Raw genomic sequence first — 20,060 nt, 5'->3', positions numbered from 1 at the left:
AATGGGGCAAACAAATTGGAAGAGTGAACAACGGTGGCAGTAATGCAACGACCACAGAGAGAAAAAAGAGGATCAGTAAAAGAAATGAGGGGAGAGAGGGAAACCAAACCACAGTGAGGAGACCATAGTGAGTCGGATGCTTGAAATTGAAGATGAAACGTCTGTTGAAGAGCGTCTGTGTTGGCGTGAGTTTCTTGAAGGGCAAGTATGTCTAGAGAGAGGGAGCGAAGATATCTAATAAAGAGAGAGCGATTATTGGTGTTTCCGGACTTGACAAGTCCGCGGCAGTTCATGGAGGCTATATTAATCATAAATTTAAGAATGATCGCCGTCTGCCATCTCGTCATCAGTTAGGATATTCTGGGAGTCTTGGTCGTCGTCGCCGTAGGTAAGGGTGGAATCAGTTGGTGGGGTGAAGAATACCGAATGACGAGATGTACTTTCGCGCCAGACGCGATCCGTAGATGTCGGCAAGTTAGAGAAAAGAACGACTGGTACTTGACCGGGGACGGGAGTGGCTGTGGCGACATCGAGATATGACCTAGTGTTGGTTGTGGTAGAGGTAGTAGTAGAGGGTTGTGGAGTGGTTATATTGGCTTGACCTAGTGTTGTGGTGGACCCAATAGGTGGGTCCGGTACTTTAGCGGGAAAAGCCATGCCGTAACTGTTGTAAGCTATCTTTCCTTTGATAGGACCTATAAAGAATAACTTGGTGCAACAAATCCCAGTATAGAAATAGATCAAGACGCTCAGTGATAGATTACACACGGTGTTGGTAGGGGTAAAAAGGACAAAATTAATTAATTATATTTTATATAAAATAAAATAAAATACAGTACAATACAATACAATACAATAAAAACTGTAGAAAACCCTCTTCTGACATTTTATGCCTTCTTGGCCCTAATTTAACCTAAAGAGAGAAAGGGAGAAAAATATAATAAAATAACCACATACACACACTAGACACAGACACTAGACAGAGACACAGACAATATATATCTCTCTATCTATCTTTATCTCTCATATTCGCACACCCCTTTTTATTTCTTATTTTAATTTTTTAATTTTTATTTCTTCCCTTCTTTTTATCCCTTTTCTATCCTCTTTCTCTCTCTTTATATATATATATCACTTCTTTTTTCCTTTCCTTTCTTAACAAAGAAGAAGAAGAGACAAAGAGAACCAACAATAAAAAAAATGACATTCTCACGGATGGAATCCACCATGGAAGATGCCTTTGTTGAATGGGCAAGCATAAATTACACTCTAATTAAGATTATTAAAAGAAAAGAAAAAAAAACTCTCTCCTTTAAACAAAGTCATCTAACTAATCATAAAATTTCGAATATATATATATGTGTGTGTGTGTACAAATATAAATGGATACCATTACACATTATATAGATCAACACATTTGAATGTAAATCGAGTCCTATTGACACCGTGGTTGAACTAGCAGATGGCATCATCCTTTCTCAAGTACTCACTGACATGTAACTATCCTACATTCTCCTTTATACACATAATATTCTTATTTTTATACTCCTTTAAAATCTATTACACATTTTATATTCCAAAGAAGAAGAAAAAAAGCATAATACTTTAATTTAATTAATAATAATCAATACATAACATAACATATCATAACATATCATATCATATACAGTGATCCTAAATGGTTCAAACAAATAACTCCAACAGAAACAGCCAGCAACTGGGTCGTTCGATTCAACAACCAAAAGAAAATCCACAAACTCATCACTCGGTACTTTGAAGAAATCCTTGGTCAAGACCCAGAATTGCTTCCGACCGTAAACGTATCTGCTATTGCAAAAGATGCCGACCAACACGAGATATTATTGGTCTGCCAAATGATTATCGCAATTGCAGTCCAATCAGACAATAACCGGATCTACATTGACATGATCCAGAGTCTGACCCAAAAGAGTCAACACTGTCTGATGGTTTCGATTGAGCAAGTCATGAGTCATTTTAATAATGACTATGAACCTTCACCAATGAACAGCAACAACAATAGACTTTCTCAGGTGTCATCTATTTCGAATACAAAGAGCTTGATCGACATTGATATGCCTTATCGGTACCAGCTTGAATTTGAAAAGATATTGGATGAAAAGAAACAATACGAGACATCTCATACTCAACTCTTGACTGAATATGAAGTACTCCGGGACAGACTTGTAAGATTTTGTCTTTTTTTTTGGTGTTGATATCATTGTTACTTAATGCTATTTTAGAACGATGTAATTGGTGAAAAAGAGGATTTAAAGACTAGGTTACGCGACATGGATGAGGCGATTACACAAGCCAATAGTACAGGAAAAGCTGACTTTGTTATGAGAACAGAAATCGATCACCTGAAGCAAGATTTGTAAGTCTTAACCAAAATAATAATGATAATTGTTATAATAGACATTCTGAAATGACAAGTAATCATATCGCACTATATGGAATAATAAAAACCCTTATTGCTACTACCAATACCATTTCTCTTGATTATTATTATTATTTACTAACAAAATAAGGGGGGAATTGGGGAAATAGGGAGAGGAGTGAAGACAAACGCCATGAGACAGAGACCTTGTTGGAAAGCCATATGTCTGCTATTCATGAATTAAAGAAAAAAGTAATATTATGCACAGCCTATTTACTATGACTATTATTATTATTATTATTATTGAAAATAATAACAGTTATTATTATTATTATTAGGTCGATGAACTGACAGTCCAAGCAGAAGAGGCATCAGGATTGAGAGAACAGCTGGAAGAGTATCGTCACACTACAGAACGCATGCAGAAGTTGGAAAATACACTTGAAAAATACAAGCGGAAAGTGGAAGAGACTTCAGAGCTGAAACGACAGATCAAAGTAAGAATCCATCATTTATATATATATATATATATATATGCATATACATTGTGCATATACATAGTACATGCATTTAATTATTGAAATCATACCTTTTTCTTTTATAAATTTCTTTCATATATTTATATTTTGTATTACATTGTTGTAGGCACTTGAAGATCAAAATACTAGTCTATTGGAACGTAGTCATCAAGTAGAAGATGAGTACAGGAAAGTACTGGCTTTCAAAACCTTGATGGATTCGTACAAAGAACAAGTCCAGCATCTCGAGCTAGGTAACCGAGAAATCCTCAAAGAAAGAGACCGGCTAGACGCAGAATTACGTGGTATGGCAGAAACCTGTGCCTATCTTGAGAGCGACCGTGATCGCAATGCAGAACAGGTCCAGATGTTGGAAGAGCACATCAAAGAGTATGAATTGGGTGTCGGTAAGTTTATTTTATTTTATTCTGTATTGATCTATTGTGTGTGTGCGTGTGTGCGTGTATATACTTATATGTATCTACTTTATTTCTTCTTGTAGTTCAACCAGTCAATAGATTAGTCAGCCACAGAGCCAGTGTGGTGATCGATGACGAAGTAGATAATCCTAACAATACTATGGAAGAGAATGTAAAGAACGCAAATATAACAGAATTGTAAGTCCTTGTCACTTTTTATTTTATATAAATATAAATATATTACCAAGACTTTGTATCCTCATTGTTATTGGATAGGCGCTTGACAATCGTTCGATTACAAAGACAAATCAGGGAATCTGAAGAGAGCAAGACATCCGCACCTGATTCTGCTCAAGAAGCAGAAACTCTCAAGGCTGTAGAACAAGCCAAAAAACAACTTGAAAAGGTAATAAATACATAAATAAATAAACAAGTGAATCTCACTCTCATTTCTTTAAACATTCTTTAATTAACTCTTTTTTTTTAAAAATAATAATAATATATATATATATATATGTCAGACATACAATAATGTGTTGAGTGAGCGCGATCAGCTTCGTAAGGAACTTGCCCAGATCCGCAATGGCATTCCAGACTCGCTTATTAACCAAACCCAGACCATCATGGCTTTCCGGTCACGTATTCTGGATCTTGAGAAAGAAGGTGCCTATTTGCGTGAAACCACTGCAAAACTCGAGACGGCTGTGTTTGAAGGAACTCGCAGTGTAGCCAAGGACGGAGTAAGTCTTGGTCGGTTTGAATCTGAACAGACCAGAATTCAGGAACGTCTGAATAGATTGGAGGATATCACCAAGATGCAACTCCATGACATCAACCGTATGTTGGTAGAGGCCAATTACCTTAACGGAGTCAATAACCACCCTGAAGATGAAGCATCTCAAGGTAGACCTGGAATGAGCGAGTAAGTTTCTAACTATTTGTTTTTTTTTTAAAAAAAATTTTGTGTTGATTAAACATGCATGTTTGTATGTATGAATAAGCAAAAGATTGCTATATACATATATTAATCCATTTTATTACCTTTGATTTTTCTTCTTCTTTTCTTATTGACTTCAAGTGCGGATCTTGAGATTATCAAGCAAGAAAATGCCAATCTCCAAATTCACGTACTTCATCTCCAAGAAGAGATCAATGAGACCCAAGGAAAGATCCGTAAAGTGAGAGATGTAAGTAAAAACAGTCTGAATACCCTTTTTGGTTTCTTGGAATCTAATCCAAGATTATATTTACGTTTCGTTAGATGGTAAAACTTTATGGTCAGCTTTACCAGGAGATGAGTGCTCGCTTTGGAGGTATGAACGGAAGAGAAGACGGTGGCCTTCTTGGTCGCGCTCGTACAAAAGAAGAAGAGCATGATCTTCTCAAGGTAAACTTTTATTTTATATGTATATTTTTCAATCAGTACTAATATGTGTGTTTGTGCGTGTGTTTTTGTCAATTATTACTATTACTATTTCTTTCTTTGGGCTAAAATAGAAACAAATTCACGATGTCAGACTTCAATCGAGAAGAGAGCAACAATTGATCATTTCTGCATGGTATGATTTGGCCCGTCGCCATCATCGCGACACCTCGAGCATGTCCGTTCGTTCGACACCTTCATCATGGCTCGGTAGACAACGAAAGATTTTGGACGGTCAACTCAGACAACGTCTTTGCTAAAATCCACAAACCAAAAATTCGCAAAAAAAAGCAGAAAACAAAAGAAACCCAAAACCAAAAAGAATTCACGTACATTGCAAACACGCAAACGCTTTTCTATATATATATATATATATATCTACTTCTCTTCACACAAATACACACACCAACTCACACACACACACACACACACACACTAACACACACACAAATACAAACACAAACACAGACACAAACACAGACACGCACATTCTCTTCCCAGTCTTTTATCCTTTTTTTATTCTTTATTTCTTATGCCTTGATATTTACGATTCCAAACTTCTATAAAACAAAAACGAACAAAAAAAACGCACTTATTTATAAGTTATATATACAAAAAAAAGCACACAATGTCAAAAGGCATACACAAAAATATACATATACAAAAATTACTCAAATACAAAGCTATATATATAATGAACGTTTGGTATATTTATTATAATTTGAATACTTGTCTACTAAAAAGAAGAAGAAAAAAAGATCGTTTTTGATCAAAATACCAAATTAAATACAGAAAATCAGCCAGAGATCCAAATCGACTAGGCAAACATCTCTTACATTTGTAAGTAGCCTGGTTGAAAACATTAAGATCCATCATATAAAAGTCGTTTGGCATCAATTTCTCAAATATTGAGCAAACGATCCACTTTTTTCACTTTTAAAAAACCATTTACTAATTAAAAAAAATTGGATATTTACACCACATAGCCATACTTACTACTAAAATTCTCTCACGACATACACCCAAAAACAAATCAGATATTTGTATTTTTGTGTACTAAGTAAAGCTGTAAAACACGTTAATAGATGTCGGCCAGTGCTGTTTTGATCAATATCAGAACAATGTCCATGGAGATATCAATAGATTTAAAGATCGCAATATCGATATTTACACCTTGAGACGATGTATTTTAAAGGGCCGCAGTAAAGATTGTGTTTCAAAAAAAATCGTCCCTATGCAATGACAGGTTCTTTAAGCATTTAGCATAGAACACTATGCTCATCCTTCTTCTTCTTTTCTGTGTTACCAAATATAGCCTGGTAAATGCCAACCTTGTCAAAATTTGTGTAGAGAAAGGTACTTATTTTAACACTTGCAAAAATATTGACAAAAACAATTATATTTAAAGAAGTAATAATAATACATCAAGGCTTTTTAAGCCAGTCAAAGACACCCATAGTACTTGATTCAGAATCCATGTCAACATAAGCCATTGTGTCCCACTGTGTACGTTATAATCTGCTCATATAACAATAATCAACGACAGGGTCAGTACTCCCATTACAGAGACAAAGTATGGGTAGTATTTGTGCTCTGTATATCTTTGCTATCCATTTCTAACGAAAGACTTGTTGTGTACTAGTATTTCTTCTAGAAAGCTGTCCAGGTAAAGAATATCTGGAGTGCCTTCAATGCTACTTATTGGAATATTCCCCTCTTCAGAAATATCTTTATTCGTATACACTCCAATTTCGGTATCTAGACTCGCGCCACCTTATTCATTAAAGAGGTTTGTGTCTATAACATCTATTTCTGTGGCAATATATTTTAATTCTAAAAGATTCTAATGTTATATCCTTGTCGTATGAAATACTAAATGCTGCTAGCTGCTTGTGCAAAACCCAGAGAGAAACCGTCTGAAGAACTGATATAGTCCAATATATATACTTTAAAGCAGAGTGAAGCCCTCACGTTGGACATATAAAGTATTTTATACGCAAAAATGGACTATATTCGCCTGTATATCCGTAAATTGAAATGTTTCGAGCTTAAATATGGTATATCGTTTTTAAAGTTCATAGAAAATGTCTTTTTTTTTGTATTTATTGGTCGACTACAGTGCAAAGTACTGAACGATTGACTTTTTATGCCTGAAAATTTGTAGTACAATAAATATATGAGAGTAAAAAATCTACTTCAAGAAACGACTTATAATTACCAGGAGAACCTTCCGTGAGCACTTATGATAAAAGTATACTTCTGTAACTATATTAAGCTTTGACTGCAATATTTGTAAATATGGCAGCGTTATTATACATTAAATACAATGTATGCTAACATAGTATGTTGCCTCAACTTTGAAGAATTGGTAAACTTTTTTTGGTTTACTTATTGTTTGCAGCTTACTCATTATTTCGGGATTTAGAACATGTGTATTAGATATGACCGTTTAAAGAAACAAAGCTTGTGAAATGTATTTTGTATTCTATGAACTGTCATGTAGTTTTATTCTACAGAGGTACCTTCGATAATAATCAGTATCAGGCGTATATTTTTAGATCAATTGTATAAGTATATATAGCTAGATTTGAATATATGATACAGTCAAGAATATGTATAAGTGTAAGAACATTGAATATTTGAATTAGATCCTTCAACTCACTCTCTTAAATCGTCCTTAGCTTTTATTAAGTCAATTCTCTAATGGTTTTAACTTTATCAAGTGTGTTCTTGTCATTGCCCTTGCTTATACTACATTAATCACATTTGCTGTTTGGTTTTTGGTTTTGTTTTGAAAACTCTTCTTTTGGTCCATATTTTGTTCTTTTTTTTTATAATATAATCGAATATGCTGTTGCTTTGTCTGTGTTTCTACATAATAATAATGGTGTTACAACAGTGTTTAATATTGCTTCTAGTCAATATATATATATATCAAAGGTTTATTAACGATAATACAAAGTTGATCATTTTTATTTGAATTTATTTATGAAACATGGGTACTATTTTTAACATGAGAAACGTTTTGACTTGGTTAACAAAAAAAATCTTTATCAAAAAATTGCGCAATACTTTAATAGATAAATCGCAAAAAAATCAAGATCACAAGAACCACTTGAATACGCAAATCATAAGGAGAAACCAATAATTTACCCTTGTAGTTAGATGTGAATGGTGGGGTACGAGACCAATACAATAAGAAGTTTTGGCTTATGTTAGTCACACAAGTTTCTTCTATTTATTTTTCTAGGTGGTTGATCCAAAAAAGCAAGAAAAAGAAAAATCCCCTTGTCATTAGTCATACTTATAAGAAACTATTGTACCGGACACCGGACAGCAAGACTTGTAATTTGTTTGACATACATTCCGGCGTTTTAAAGAAAGAAACAAAGGCAATTAGCTCACAGCCAAAGGAGCGCCTGGATTTCTTTTTTTTTTTGGAGTTTGTAAATTCCATACACACACAACTGTGGTAACATCTGCTATTGGTTGAGTGCCAAAGCCTTCATTTCAGACACTTCATTAACACACCAGAAACAAAGAACTCTATTTACTCATTCAATAATTCAATTTATATGAGACAAATTCAGATATCAATTAAAGTAACAATAGAAAATAAAAAATTGCCTGATGTGAATTGGTTTGGTTACTCTCATGTGGTCTGTGTGAGCAACGTCATCTTGAGCATCCTCCCAGGCCACGGTGGTTTTTACGGGAGTGGGTTTTACCGATCAACAAAAGAATTTCAAATAAATATATAAATAAAATAAAATGATAAAAATAATAATAATCATAATAATCAGTTACAGGCTCTTTGTTTTCCCAATTCCACTTTCTTTCAACTACTTTTCTTTGTTGTTGTTGCTTTAATCAGCATGTCTGAACATAACTTTGCTGGGTCCTCTTTTATGTCCAACAGACGATCGCTGAGACGTAACTCGGCTCCATTGGTAGAATCATTGGACGACAGCTATTTCTCCATGCCCACCAAATCTTTGGATCTTCGTCAATCCACCCTTTCCTCAAAATCCCCTCTTTTCTCCTCTCCTTTACCTTCCCCAACTACCAGCACTAATGCTACAAACTCTACTTCTGCCACCTCTTTGACTGCTGCCAGAATTCACCAGCATCGTTTGAACGCTGCTCAGGAACAGCGTACCTACAGAGACAGCTGCCAACGTCTCATGACACATATTGGTGCAGTTATTGGCATGTGCGACGACCTTCGCCAGTCTAGCAAGCACCGCTCTGCTATTTACTACCCTGCTCCTCGTAGAACAGCTCCCTTACGTTCCCAGACATTGTCAGCTATCGCCAATGACTATCACCACTTGGAGACTGCCTCTCAACCAGACATGGGATCACCCTCTTCAATTATCGATTCTGTCCGTCGCTCCTCTGTCCATTCTGCTATGGAGCCCTTGACAGTGTTCAGCCGACAGGTTGAAAAGAACCGTTTGATCCAGACAGATTTCGGCAAGGATCTTAGCATCCTCAACCTGGAGCTCAAGGTCGGCCATGAAAGCACAGACCTCAGCACCCTCGAGAACCAGTCAATTGCCAATCTTTTGGAAGACAAACTATCTCAGTGCATTCGTCACCTCGAGAACCTCCACACTCGTGTTGCTGACACCTCATCTAAGGTGCTTGTCACTGGTGACTTAAATTCCGGAAAGAGTACCTTTGTCAATGCTCTCTTGAAGCGTGAACTCTTACCTGCCGATCAGCAGCCCTGCACCAGCATGTTCTGCGAAGTGCTTGATTCTACTCTCAACGATGGTCTTGAACAAGTTCACGCCATCCCAGACGTTCAGAAATACAACCGTCTCGATCCTGCTACCTACCACATCGTAGAGATGCGCCATTTGTACAAGGTCATCACTGACCAGTTCGATCTCTACAAGATGCTCAAGATTTACGCAAGTGATGCTCGCTCTACTCAAGAGAGTCTTCTCCACAACGGTGTAGTTGATATTGCCCTTATTGACTCTCCTGGTCTGAACACTGACTCTGTCAAGACTACTGCCGTCTTTGCTCGTCAGGAAGAAATTGATGTAGTCGTGTTTGTGGTGAGTGCCGAGAACCACTTTACCCTGTCCGGTAAGGAGTTCTTGTGGAATGCTGCCAACGAAAAAACCCACATCTTCATTGTCGTGAACCGATTCGACTCAATCCGTGACAAGGACCGTTGCAAGCGTCTTATTCTTGAACAAATTCGCCAACTTTCACCATCCACATATGCTGACGCTGATGATCTTGTTCACTTTGTAAGCGCCGGTAACGTGGATCTCGAACCCGGGTCCCGCAAGCTCGATGCCCCAGATTTTGCCCGCCTTGAGGAACGTCTGCGTGCATTTGTATTGGGTAACCGCACCAAATCAAAGCTGTCCCCGGCCAAACACTATTTGGTCAAGCTTTTGACAGACATCAATGTTCTTTCCCAAGCCAACAAGCAGATGGCTGGCCAAGAATACGAAGAAGCCACAGAAGCCCTTCAGAAGGATCTTCCTGCCTACGAACACCTTTTGCGTGTGCGTGATCGTCTTCTGAACCAGGTTGAAAAGGTTGCCGAGTCGACAGTTTCTACTATCCAAAAGAACACTATCGCACGTCTTAATACTGCTGTGGAACATGTCGAGGCCGCAATTCAAGGAATCGAATATCCCGGTATTTTCCTCGTTTGGCAATATGCCCAAGACATTGCCGACTCCATGTCTCAGTCTCTTTTGAAAGAGGTCCGTCAGGCGGAGCAGATCGCTCGCCAGGATACATCCTTGTGCGTTGACCGTATCCATGACATGGGTACTGAGCATCTTGGCAATTACCCTCGTGTAGCCGATGTCGAGAATATGTTGGTCAAGAACAACTCACGCCGTGTTGAGGTTACCGTCGAGGCCACTGACTTTTTCGATTTGGTGTTCGATGAGAAGCTGTCGGGTGCTGCTTTGTCCCTTGGTGCTGCAGCTATGGTTGGTGGTCGTATGCTCGGATTTAAAGACGCCGTCTCAAGTATCTGGAGTGTGTCCAACATGGTCGGTGCGCAGAACATCCGCCGTCTGGTTGTCCCTGTCGTTAGCATTGCTGGTATTGGTTTGGCCGCTTATGTTGTGTCGGATATGCGTAGTGCAGTTGAACGCAAACTGGTCAAGAAGTTCCAGATTGCTGCACGCGAAACCTCTCATGTTGAAGCACACGGTCAGCGTATCTCTCGTGAATCTCGCAAGGTTCTGCGCATGGAAGGCTGGGAGATTCACACTCGTCTCCAGAAAGCTATTGAGAACAAAGAACAGAAGCGCAGTGAAATGGAGATCATGGCCCATGATTCCCAAGAAACTCTTACTTACTTCAATTCCCTTCTTGAGAAGTCTGTTCTCTTGCTTGACAACGTGAACGCCGTACAGATCGAAGCTAATGGTATCCAAAGCAAGGAAATCGAAGAGAAGGCTTGTTAATTGGGGTTCATATCATATCCTCCCAAAAAAAAACAACGACAACGACACTCCTTCTTTATCTCTTTTTGATTCTCTTTATCTTCTTCTTCCTCAAACAAAAAAAATGGCTCCTCCTTCCCCTGTTCTCATCCATTGCTTTCCGATTGAAATAAATCACACCATAAAAATCAAGTCATCCAAAAGAAAAGTAGACCGCCACCTGGTTTCTTATAGACCAAATTTATCCATTAGAACTTCTTTTCTTTTTTCTATTATCATTTTTTATTATCCATATCCTTACCTTTCTTTATATGTTTCTTCTTTTCTTTTACTCATTATATAATAACACCTCTCCTTTTATATCCCTTTTCCTCTAATAAATAAACAATTGCCAATTCTTAAAGGTGTAAGAATTCATGTTAAAGACGTATAAAAATAACCAGAAAAAAAAAGCCTTTATTTTTATTTATTTTTGTAAAATACAAATTAAGAGTTGAGAGTAATAATTAAATAAATATACAATCTAGTTCCAGAAAAAGACAGCCAAGGCAGTAATAAGACCACCTGCAATTGCACTCTCAAGAGAGTAAAGCACCAGTGTCTTTTTACTTATAACCATCGTTGGCTGTTCGGCAGGAATATTTTCAGTAGGGGTAGAAATGGGTTTGAGCGTAGGTGTAGGTATGAGTTCAAGTGTAGGTGTGGGTGTAGATGTATATGTAGATGTAGATGTTGGTGTAAGTCTTGGTGTAAGTGTAGGCGTAGGCGTAGGTGTAGGTTCTGCACTAGTTGGTTCCACAGGAATTGGTTGTTGTTCTATTGAAGCCAGATCGCCAACAATGTTTTTATCGGTGTTCTTTAAAGTGATCTCATTTAAAGATTCTGTTTCAACCGGAAAGGCGTCAGGAATAGCCTGTGCTACTGCCAAATCCTCTAAAAGCACTTCTTCTGGGGTATTATTATCGATAGATTGGTCGATAGAGCTTTCGATAGTCTGTGGTGTTGCTGTGTGTGATTCTGATGTTTCTTTAATATACTCCGTTGGTGCATATAATAATGAATTTCGGGACAAATCGGCTAAAAGTGATAGAATTGTTTGCTGTTGATCAACAATAAGGGTATCCTTTGACTCAATTTTATCAAAGACCGACATAATCTTGGCTTCTTCTTCATCAACCTTAGCGACCAGCAATTCTTCAAATTGATCTGTTAGCCGCTTGCGTTTTCGTGGTTCAAAGACAGTCTGGACGGCTACAAATAGTAGCAGATTGACTACCATGAGAGCCCATGTACCATAAGTACTGACACTTCGAATCTTGTCACTCCACAGCTGTTCTTCATGGTATCTTTCCATAATTGAGCGTGCAAGTGCCATGTATTCTCGGTCCATTTGCTTTTCGGCTTGACGGTATAACTCCTTGGTGTTGATTTCTGCCCGTGAATGTTCGTGCTCAAGGCGATACAGTTCTGTAAAACGGGTAACATCGTCTCCTGTCCAAAGATGTTTGCGTTGGAGAAGTTCATTGATTTCACGCTGAGTGCTTGATCGAGTCTCTATTGCAGTCTCATAGCTTCTTTTTGCTAACTGTACACTATCTCGGGTTGCCTCAAATGCCTGAGCTAGGAATTTATTTGTTTTATTTGTATTTGTTGAGAGGGTTAATATTTTATTATCAACAAGTTGAACAAAAAAAAACCTAAGAAAAACACACTAGTCTCGAGATTTTACCTTGCTCATGTACTTTGTGTTTCACAAGTTCAATATGATTGTATCCTGTAAGTTCATTTAATGCTCTGCTAGCTCTTTTCAAAGCTTCTTTAGAGTCATGGACATCATGTGTCCAGCGTTTTAATGTATCGCTTGCCGATTGAACTCGCAAAATAAGAGGATCAATATGAGGGCGAATGTCTGATTGAAGTTTTCCAAGATAGGCTCGAGAATGAGCCAATGTTGATCCAAGTTGGTCGGAAGGAGAAGTATAATGAGCTCTTTGGACAAGTCCACAAGGTGCTCGGCATAAATGACGACCCAGTTTAGGTGGAAGTCTGTGAGCCATTATGAAGTTTTTAAAAAAAAAATTGTGCCTGACTAAAAACAGGCTTTTTTTTGCCTGACTGGGCTGACTGTCTGGCTGGCTGGCTTTATTCTATTCTTTACACGTCACGTGAGCGAGGGGTATTTTTTGCTTTTGTATTGTCTGTGTGGGTATTTTTTTTTATATTTCTTCTTTTTTTAACAGCAATTAATCGGACACGACGTCTCTTTCACAATCATTTTAGGACACGATGTTTTATCTTTGAACATGGCGTTTACAAACTATATAACTTGTATATATTACATATAAAAACTAAATTATAATCGGTTTTCATATCTAACTGTAACTGGAAACTTGGTTAAGCGTAAATACTTCATTACTTTATCTTCCGTACCTCTAAAAAGGAAGAGCGATACTCTGCACATAACTTACGTTTGGTCTCTGTATTTTTAAAACAAGTTCATGAATTACTCTTGCACAGGTAACTCACTATTTAATTGTGTTCCCAATTGAGATGAGCAATAGAGATAAGTAAACATTTAACTTTGAAGGGAATATCTGAACCTCGCACATAATACAGAAGATGGTAATTGTGTGCCCAATTGAAATAAACAGTAGAGAAGTAGCTAAAGTTAGGGATAAAATGGCACACTATATATTATTTGAATATACTCAAGAGAACTTTTAGCTATCAAGACAGTTATAGAAATTTGAAAGGCTTTCATAATTTTAGACAAACGGGGAGTGCAAATCGGTAGTAAATACTTAAAATTGATAACAGTATAAAAAACATATAAGACATTTTAGAAAGAAGTATTATCATAAATGCTAGAAGATGAGTATACAATGTATGAAATAAAGAAAAAGGAAACCAAACAACAAGTCCAGTTATTACTACTTTGTTTGAGCCAAAACTTTCAATTTTTACATGGATTATGTTTGTTTTTTGTTTTAGTATCAAATATTTAAATAAACTTTGACAAACAGTTTTCTCTTTCTCAGAATAGTATGGCTATTGCTTCTTAAACTTTCCTAAAGGGGGTCAGACGGTCTACCTCGTTTATGAATTAGATTAATTTCACTTATTTAAGCCATTGTGGGTGGTTATGGTTAAGCTGTAATTGGTGGATACCAGAACCCAAATTACTTTTCATGAGTTCAGTATCACTGCAAAGATTATCTATTTTACTTTCAAGTTCATCAATTGAATCTAAAGATATAGAAGACTCATTTTCTGCATTTTTTTATACAATCACTGCATAAAATGCCCAGGCTTTGAAATATAGATATTACTATAAGAAAATTACAAGAAAAGACGATAGAATACCTAATAGCACAGTTGTGAATTGCCCCATCGATCTTTACTACTAAATAAATATAGAGACTGCGTCTTCCTATGAACAAGAAAGAAAGATAAAATGTTTAATTAGCTGGGGGTAAGATTATGTGCTTGTTAGATAGTAGTCACTGCTTTAACCGTGACAACATTGGAGAAGAATGGGGTACTCTCACACACGCTAGCTCAATGAACATGCAAAATTGCATGAGCTGTAACTGATGCAGCTGTTTCAATTTCAATTTTTTTTTTCACTTTGATTATGTCACCTATTTTATCAAAATGAACTTCACTTCTTTTATACTCTATTTCTATAAATTCTCACCACAAGCACTCTTATCTTCTTCATTGTCTTCTATACTTTTTTCTTTCTTTTTTGGCTCTAGGTCCTGGAAGGTAATAGGGACCACAGTTCCCCCTTCAGGTACGGTGGTGAGCCGACCATCCAGATTCCTCTCCCTATCACATCTACTGGTAGCAGATAAAAGTCGTTGTCAGTACAAGCATGCACTCTCATGCCCTTATGCTCGTACGGTTCGACACCAGGTTCCCCTGTAACCAGAAGTTCCAGGTAGTGGGGTAACCCCTAAACTCTCCCTCAGACCCGACGGGTAAGGCTGCAGCCTCTGGCCATACCATCAGGAGTCAGCTTTTTTTTTTTTCTTTTTCTTTTTCAAACCACCAATTAAGTGTTTGGTAAGTTTTGCCAGCTTTTTGTTAAACTTTTGCTCACACAATTTTAGGTGGTTTTATTGTCTTTTTAATAAAGTTTGATATCATCTGCAACACAGTCATGATGTAAAGGGAGACTGAGACGGGCAAAGATAAACGAGTGCGAGTGAACTATATGGCATCAGAAACAAACCAAGATGGACACAAATGCTGAATCACCTTAGTCTACACCTGAAACTTGCTAGGGCAGTAGAGCACATAATGTTGAAGAGCGTCTACCTCAAAGTAACAGAAAGAACGGCTCGTGCTAATAAAGAAAGGGAAAATATGATGAAAGACGAACTCAGCTGTGAATACCCTTTGACAAAGGATTTTTCACCACCACAGGGGTAGCGCTTTGCGAGACATAGATAATCGACAAAACAATTTCCAGGAAATGTCGGCAGAAGGGAATGGAAAGGATGATAGAAGCAGATACCGACAGAAGGATATAGATAATAAGATATCGCTGTAATAAATAGCATCAGAAGACTGCAAGTAACTAAAGGAATATACTATATGATAAAATTGGTAATGATTTTGGATATTTTAGATTAGAAAAAATCCCTCATTACAAACCTGTCAATAGACCAACAAGTGAAACCGAAGTTTGGAGTATGTTTATCGACCCTATAATTGATGGATTACTCAGTGACCCAGAAGAAAACTACCATGTAAGATGGTAAGCTTACAATATTGATACAAACTCCAAAAAATAACAAAGTTGGTTTATTTCATACAAAAGGACAAATACGAAGGACAATAATAACGATCAAGAGCGACCAGATAGTGTCGTCTGTAAGATGGTCGAGAGCACGTGGGCACATAGTGTTGGCTGTGGGGAGTGTAAGGTGGCAGAAGTCAATAATAATCTTTATATATTAGCTTGGGATCTGTGTCGTCTTGGTTATTTCAACAAGCACAGTATCAATGAAAACATGATTCGTAAAGCCGTAGCTTTTCAGTGCAAAGATAAATCAAATTCAAACAAACATAAATTAGCACTAGTATTTATGTTTCTTTAAATGTAGGACATGGCGTTACTTTCTATGTCACGGAGCTCGCCTATGATGGTCTTTATACAATGACCGAAATATGTCATATTCAAGTTCCCAAATCGTTAACCACTATGGATACATTGGTCTCACGCCGCTCTCTTGTGTCTTTACTTCAAATCGTCCATGTATTTAATCAAGTGAAAGAGGAACAAACAGTTGCATCAAAAAAGTGTTCTAGCATGAAAAGAGATGGTCCCAGTTTGAAATGGTTGAAGTCTTTTGCTAGTGATAAGAAGGATCGTAGAAGAGAGTCTTCTATAAGCTTTTAATATGTTGCTTTATGAACGCCGTACTTTTCCAAGGCCTATCTTTTACATGCTCTACTCTCTCTCTATATATATATATTAATGTACTTCATTAAGTTATACATGTCATAATACCTTGCTCTTTTGAAATTAAAATCCCATAACACATACATATTATTGTACCCGCAAATTATATTCATCTATCTCATATCAGTCTTTATTGATAATAAAATTCCTGCATTTATGTTTATACAAGGTGAGTGAATAGCTCAATACCATCTGAACTGTCGTTGGATAGGTCAGTGATGATTTTTCTTTGTATGTTTATATATACAACGATATTTTTAAATGAAAATTGTGCTAGTCTTGCTTCGAAACTGCGCAACCTGAGAAGAACAATAAACTTAAGAGTACCTGTCCATGACAATATTTAAGCTATGTGCGTATATGTGTGTTTTCTTTCATAAGCAAGTAAATATCAAGTAAGAAACAGAAAAAAACGATTGATAAATAGTAAAAAATTAATTTATTGAAATTTTCAAAATGAAGAGTCATATATATGTATGTGAAAGGGTATTGAAAAGCTGATATTTTTTATTAATGAAAATAAAAATATATACATAAGAATAAGAATAAAAATTGATTCAATTATTAACGAAGTGGATAAAAATTCTTATAGGGACTCTTGTAAGGACTCTTGTAAGGAATATCATAAGGATTCTTATAAGAATTCTTATAATATTCTCTTTCAAATCTTCTCATACAAGTTGTAGAGCCAATCTTAGCAAGTTTGTCTGCCGCTTCGTTTCCTGGGATGCCATTGTGAGCAGGGACCTTGGCCTAAAGAGCAACAAAAAGAAGATTAACGAGGCTGTTTGGTTCTAGTATTAAGCAAGGTAAGACATTTACAAAATACACTTTAGCCTGACGCAAGTTCAGTTGGAATTTTATACGTTTTAAAATATCTCTGATTACTGGATCTATGATAGTAAACCTCCCCCGTATCGCTATTAAGAGCAATATATACAGACAAAATATGGGTTATCAGTATTTGCAAGTATGAGTGTCTATTGACTTTATAGTATATTATCCGAATGAAATGAAGGCTGATTTACCTAAAATACTATGCATACTGTCAGACTCAATCCGTAACGAGGAAGTTGGATCCCCACAAACTTGCAAAGCTCTCAAGATAGCCTAAAAGAATACGTAAATAAATAAATAAGTAAAGTCTTACGAATGAACACACTATTTAAATTTGATAGCAAAGAAGAACAAGTATGCTGTAATTGTTGCTGTTGTTGTTAATGTCAAACTTACCATCAGTTCAGCACCATCAGAACTGACGATTTCAGCGCCGCAAGGTTCACTCAAGTTTCTGGGGTCATTATTTCCCCAATATACTCCTAGTCCACCGAAACATCTCCCCATATTCCCAAATTTTTTGAAGCGTAAAGATCCATCCACAAATGCAGTGTGAATTGTTAGTACGTCTTTTTCCAAACTGGAATTATACTACATGTATTTATTTATTTATTTATTTTAAAAAAAGTTAATAAAATGTAATACTTGAATTATTCAATGAAAAGTATCCCTATAAACTTAAAGCTTACCTCTTTAACACGCATATATGCTTTATAAACTTCACTCCCACAAACTCTACTCATATCATAAGATTGGAAATTATATTTGGATATACGGTTGTATCTATCCCTAGTGTGTGCAACCTAAAATGCATTGATAGATATAGACAAGTAAATAAACAAATACGCGCACGCATATATATATATATATATATTGGGGGGGGGGGGGGGGGGGGGGGGGGTATTCAACCGAAACGTGCGTACGCTTCCAAATTTATTCCTTGGCCAATGGTACAACTTCTGGTTGAGGATACCAAAAACGCAAAAGTACAAATTCAGCACAAAATTGTCCATGGAACTTTTTATGTTTTTAGTTTCTTCCAATAATGATATTGTTTTCAGGATTAAGAAGCTGTGCGTACATTACGGTTGAATACTCCTCCATATTCAATATATCTTAAAAGCCATTTGTTTCTTTTTTTTTTTTAAAAAAAAAAAGTCCAAACCTTTTTGTGATGTGATGTTTCGATAACGTTTAAGCTGCGACGTAGCCGATCTAGTTCTTTGGCTTTAGCTTTCGATACTATTTTCATTTTCTCTGTTATGTCAACCACATCATCTTCTTGTATATGACTTAATCTATGCAAATTTTTAATATTAATATTATTATTATTATAGTTCTTATCGTTGTCATTATATTTATCTTTATCTATCGATACATATAGTCTCTCTTTCTCTCTCTCTCTCTTTGATCTCAAAGAGTATTGTGTAATAAGAAAAAGAAAAAGGAAACAATAGCAATAATAGCAATAATAATATTTCTTTTTTTACCTTTGTTGGGTTATATTTTCGTACAAAAAAACGCAAGAATCGTCGTCGCCTTCATTATTTTGGTTAACAATAGTATCTTCTTCATCGTCACTGATTTCGATATAGTCATCAGTCGTTCCAGTCGTGTCTTCACTGATTTCAAAGTCTCTGCTGTTGTTACTGTTCTTGTCAGCAACCTCTACATTATTATTGTTTAGTTCCATAACACAGTCATAAAACTCTATATCTCCAGAACTGCTATCCATGTCATTAAGCGCATCTGTGTAGTTGGATTCGACATCAGTATTACTAGTTTCCATATTGCTGTCAGTGGTGTCTGGGCTCGGTGGTGTTTCTGTAGGGTTTTCTAAGGCACTGAATAATGATAAATGAGTTAGAGAATCTGCAACAGTTACATCATAAATTCATTTTTATGACCGATTTAGATCATTTGTAGCTATTAGATTTCAGAAAACATTATATATAATGTAAATTAGCTACATCGACTATTGAATCCAGTAAAAATATATATATAGCCAAACTGAGCACATTTGAACTTTTACTATCGATGTTGTCTTTCCTTTTTTTTGTATTGGTAATTTTATTTAACACTTGTCTTTTATAAATAAATCAAAAATGTAAATTTAATGATTTTCAGATTTTCAGATTCATAGTGAGCATAACTTGTGAGATTTTTTTTTTTGCGTACTTCTATAGACTATTATTCCTTTCAACAAAGGATGTGAAATAAGAAGAGCAAATCAAAATGTAAAGGTTAATTTATAAAACTACATTATAAATCATGTAACTTGAAATAAACTGCTGCAGGCAATATATGTATATTAAAACAATTTTGAAATCTATATATTAAATCGGCCATAAAAATTAATTATAATCTAATCACTAGGGGGTTTTTTTTTTTGGATATTTCGTACTCTACATTAAGAGTATCAGCAGCGGTTATATTTCAGACTACATTATTTATAATGTAGTTTTATAAATCAATTTCTACAGTTTGATTCGCTCTTCTTGTTTCACATCCTTTGTCGAAAGGAATAATAGTCTATAGAAATATGCAAAAAAAAAAATCTC

The 20,060-nt window shown here is 36.2% G+C and overlaps 7 protein-coding genes across 7 annotated transcripts; 3 read left to right on the top strand and 4 right to left on the bottom strand.

The window, feature by feature from the left end:
• Positions 1 to 315: 315 nt before the first annotated feature.
• Positions 316 to 886, bottom strand: PHYBLDRAFT_61797 (hypothetical protein; the record flags this gene model as incomplete). Its single annotated transcript, XM_018440857.1, has 2 exons — positions 316 to 695; positions 850 to 886. The coding sequence occupies 2 exons, from the start codon at positions 884 to 886 to the stop codon at positions 316 to 318; spliced, it is 417 nt and encodes a 138-aa protein (XP_018298787.1).
• Positions 887 to 1,760: 874 nt separating this feature from the next.
• On the top strand, positions 1,761 to 3,328 carry PHYBLDRAFT_98697 (hypothetical protein; the record flags this gene model as incomplete). Its single annotated transcript, XM_018444069.1, has 5 exons — positions 1,761 to 2,186; positions 2,262 to 2,395; positions 2,569 to 2,650; positions 2,737 to 2,895; positions 3,044 to 3,328. Coding segments are annotated over 5 exons (1,086 nt in total), but the record flags the coding sequence as incomplete, so codon positions are not given.
• A 5,842-nt stretch (positions 3,329 to 9,170) lies between these two features.
• Positions 9,171 to 11,210, top strand: PHYBLDRAFT_104968 (hypothetical protein; the record flags this gene model as incomplete). The annotated part of the gene is made up of 1 exon (XM_018427873.1): positions 9,171 to 11,210. The coding sequence occupies one exon, from the start codon at positions 9,171 to 9,173 to the stop codon at positions 11,208 to 11,210; it is 2,040 nt and encodes a 679-aa protein (XP_018298785.1).
• A 1,114-nt stretch (positions 11,211 to 12,324) lies between these two features.
• On the bottom strand, positions 12,325 to 13,009 carry PHYBLDRAFT_100643 (hypothetical protein; the record flags this gene model as incomplete). Its single annotated transcript, XM_018427599.1, has 2 exons — positions 12,325 to 12,809; positions 12,919 to 13,009. Coding segments are annotated over 2 exons (576 nt in total), but the record flags the coding sequence as incomplete, so codon positions are not given.
• Positions 13,010 to 13,422: 413 nt separating this feature from the next.
• On the bottom strand, positions 13,423 to 15,200 carry PHYBLDRAFT_61793 (hypothetical protein; the record flags this gene model as incomplete). The annotated part of the gene is made up of 6 exons (XM_018440856.1): positions 13,423 to 13,506; positions 13,658 to 13,666; positions 13,770 to 13,876; positions 14,373 to 14,435; positions 14,887 to 15,032; positions 15,121 to 15,200. 6 exons carry the CDS (start codon positions 15,198 to 15,200, stop codon positions 13,423 to 13,425), a joined length of 489 nt encoding a protein of 162 aa, XP_018298783.1.
• Positions 15,201 to 15,440: 240 nt separating this feature from the next.
• On the top strand, positions 15,441 to 16,599 carry PHYBLDRAFT_138287 (hypothetical protein; the record flags this gene model as incomplete). The annotated part of the gene is made up of 4 exons (XM_018429968.1): positions 15,441 to 15,622; positions 15,826 to 15,954; positions 16,018 to 16,217; positions 16,304 to 16,599. 4 exons carry the CDS (start codon positions 15,441 to 15,443, stop codon positions 16,597 to 16,599), a joined length of 807 nt encoding a protein of 268 aa, XP_018298782.1.
• A 627-nt stretch (positions 16,600 to 17,226) lies between these two features.
• PHYBLDRAFT_61791 (hypothetical protein) lies at positions 17,227 to 19,288 on the bottom strand (the record flags this gene model as incomplete). The annotated part of the gene is made up of 7 exons (XM_018440855.1): positions 17,227 to 17,415; positions 17,485 to 17,582; positions 17,691 to 17,772; positions 17,896 to 18,090; positions 18,189 to 18,302; positions 18,665 to 18,797; positions 18,990 to 19,288. The coding sequence occupies 7 exons, from the start codon at positions 19,286 to 19,288 to the stop codon at positions 17,227 to 17,229; spliced, it is 1,110 nt and encodes a 369-aa protein (XP_018298781.1).
• Between the last annotated feature and the right edge of the window lie 772 nt (positions 19,289 to 20,060).

Source organism: Phycomyces blakesleeanus (assembly GCF_001638985.1).
Source record: "Phycomyces blakesleeanus NRRL 1555(-) unplaced genomic scaffold PHYBLscaffold_1, whole genome shotgun sequence".
In the NCBI taxonomy this organism is placed as follows: Eukaryota; Fungi; Mucoromycota; class Mucoromycetes; order Mucorales; family Phycomycetaceae; genus Phycomyces; species Phycomyces blakesleeanus.
The sequence above is the reverse complement of the archived record's forward strand: the minus strand, read 5'-3'. Positions and strand labels throughout refer to the sequence as shown.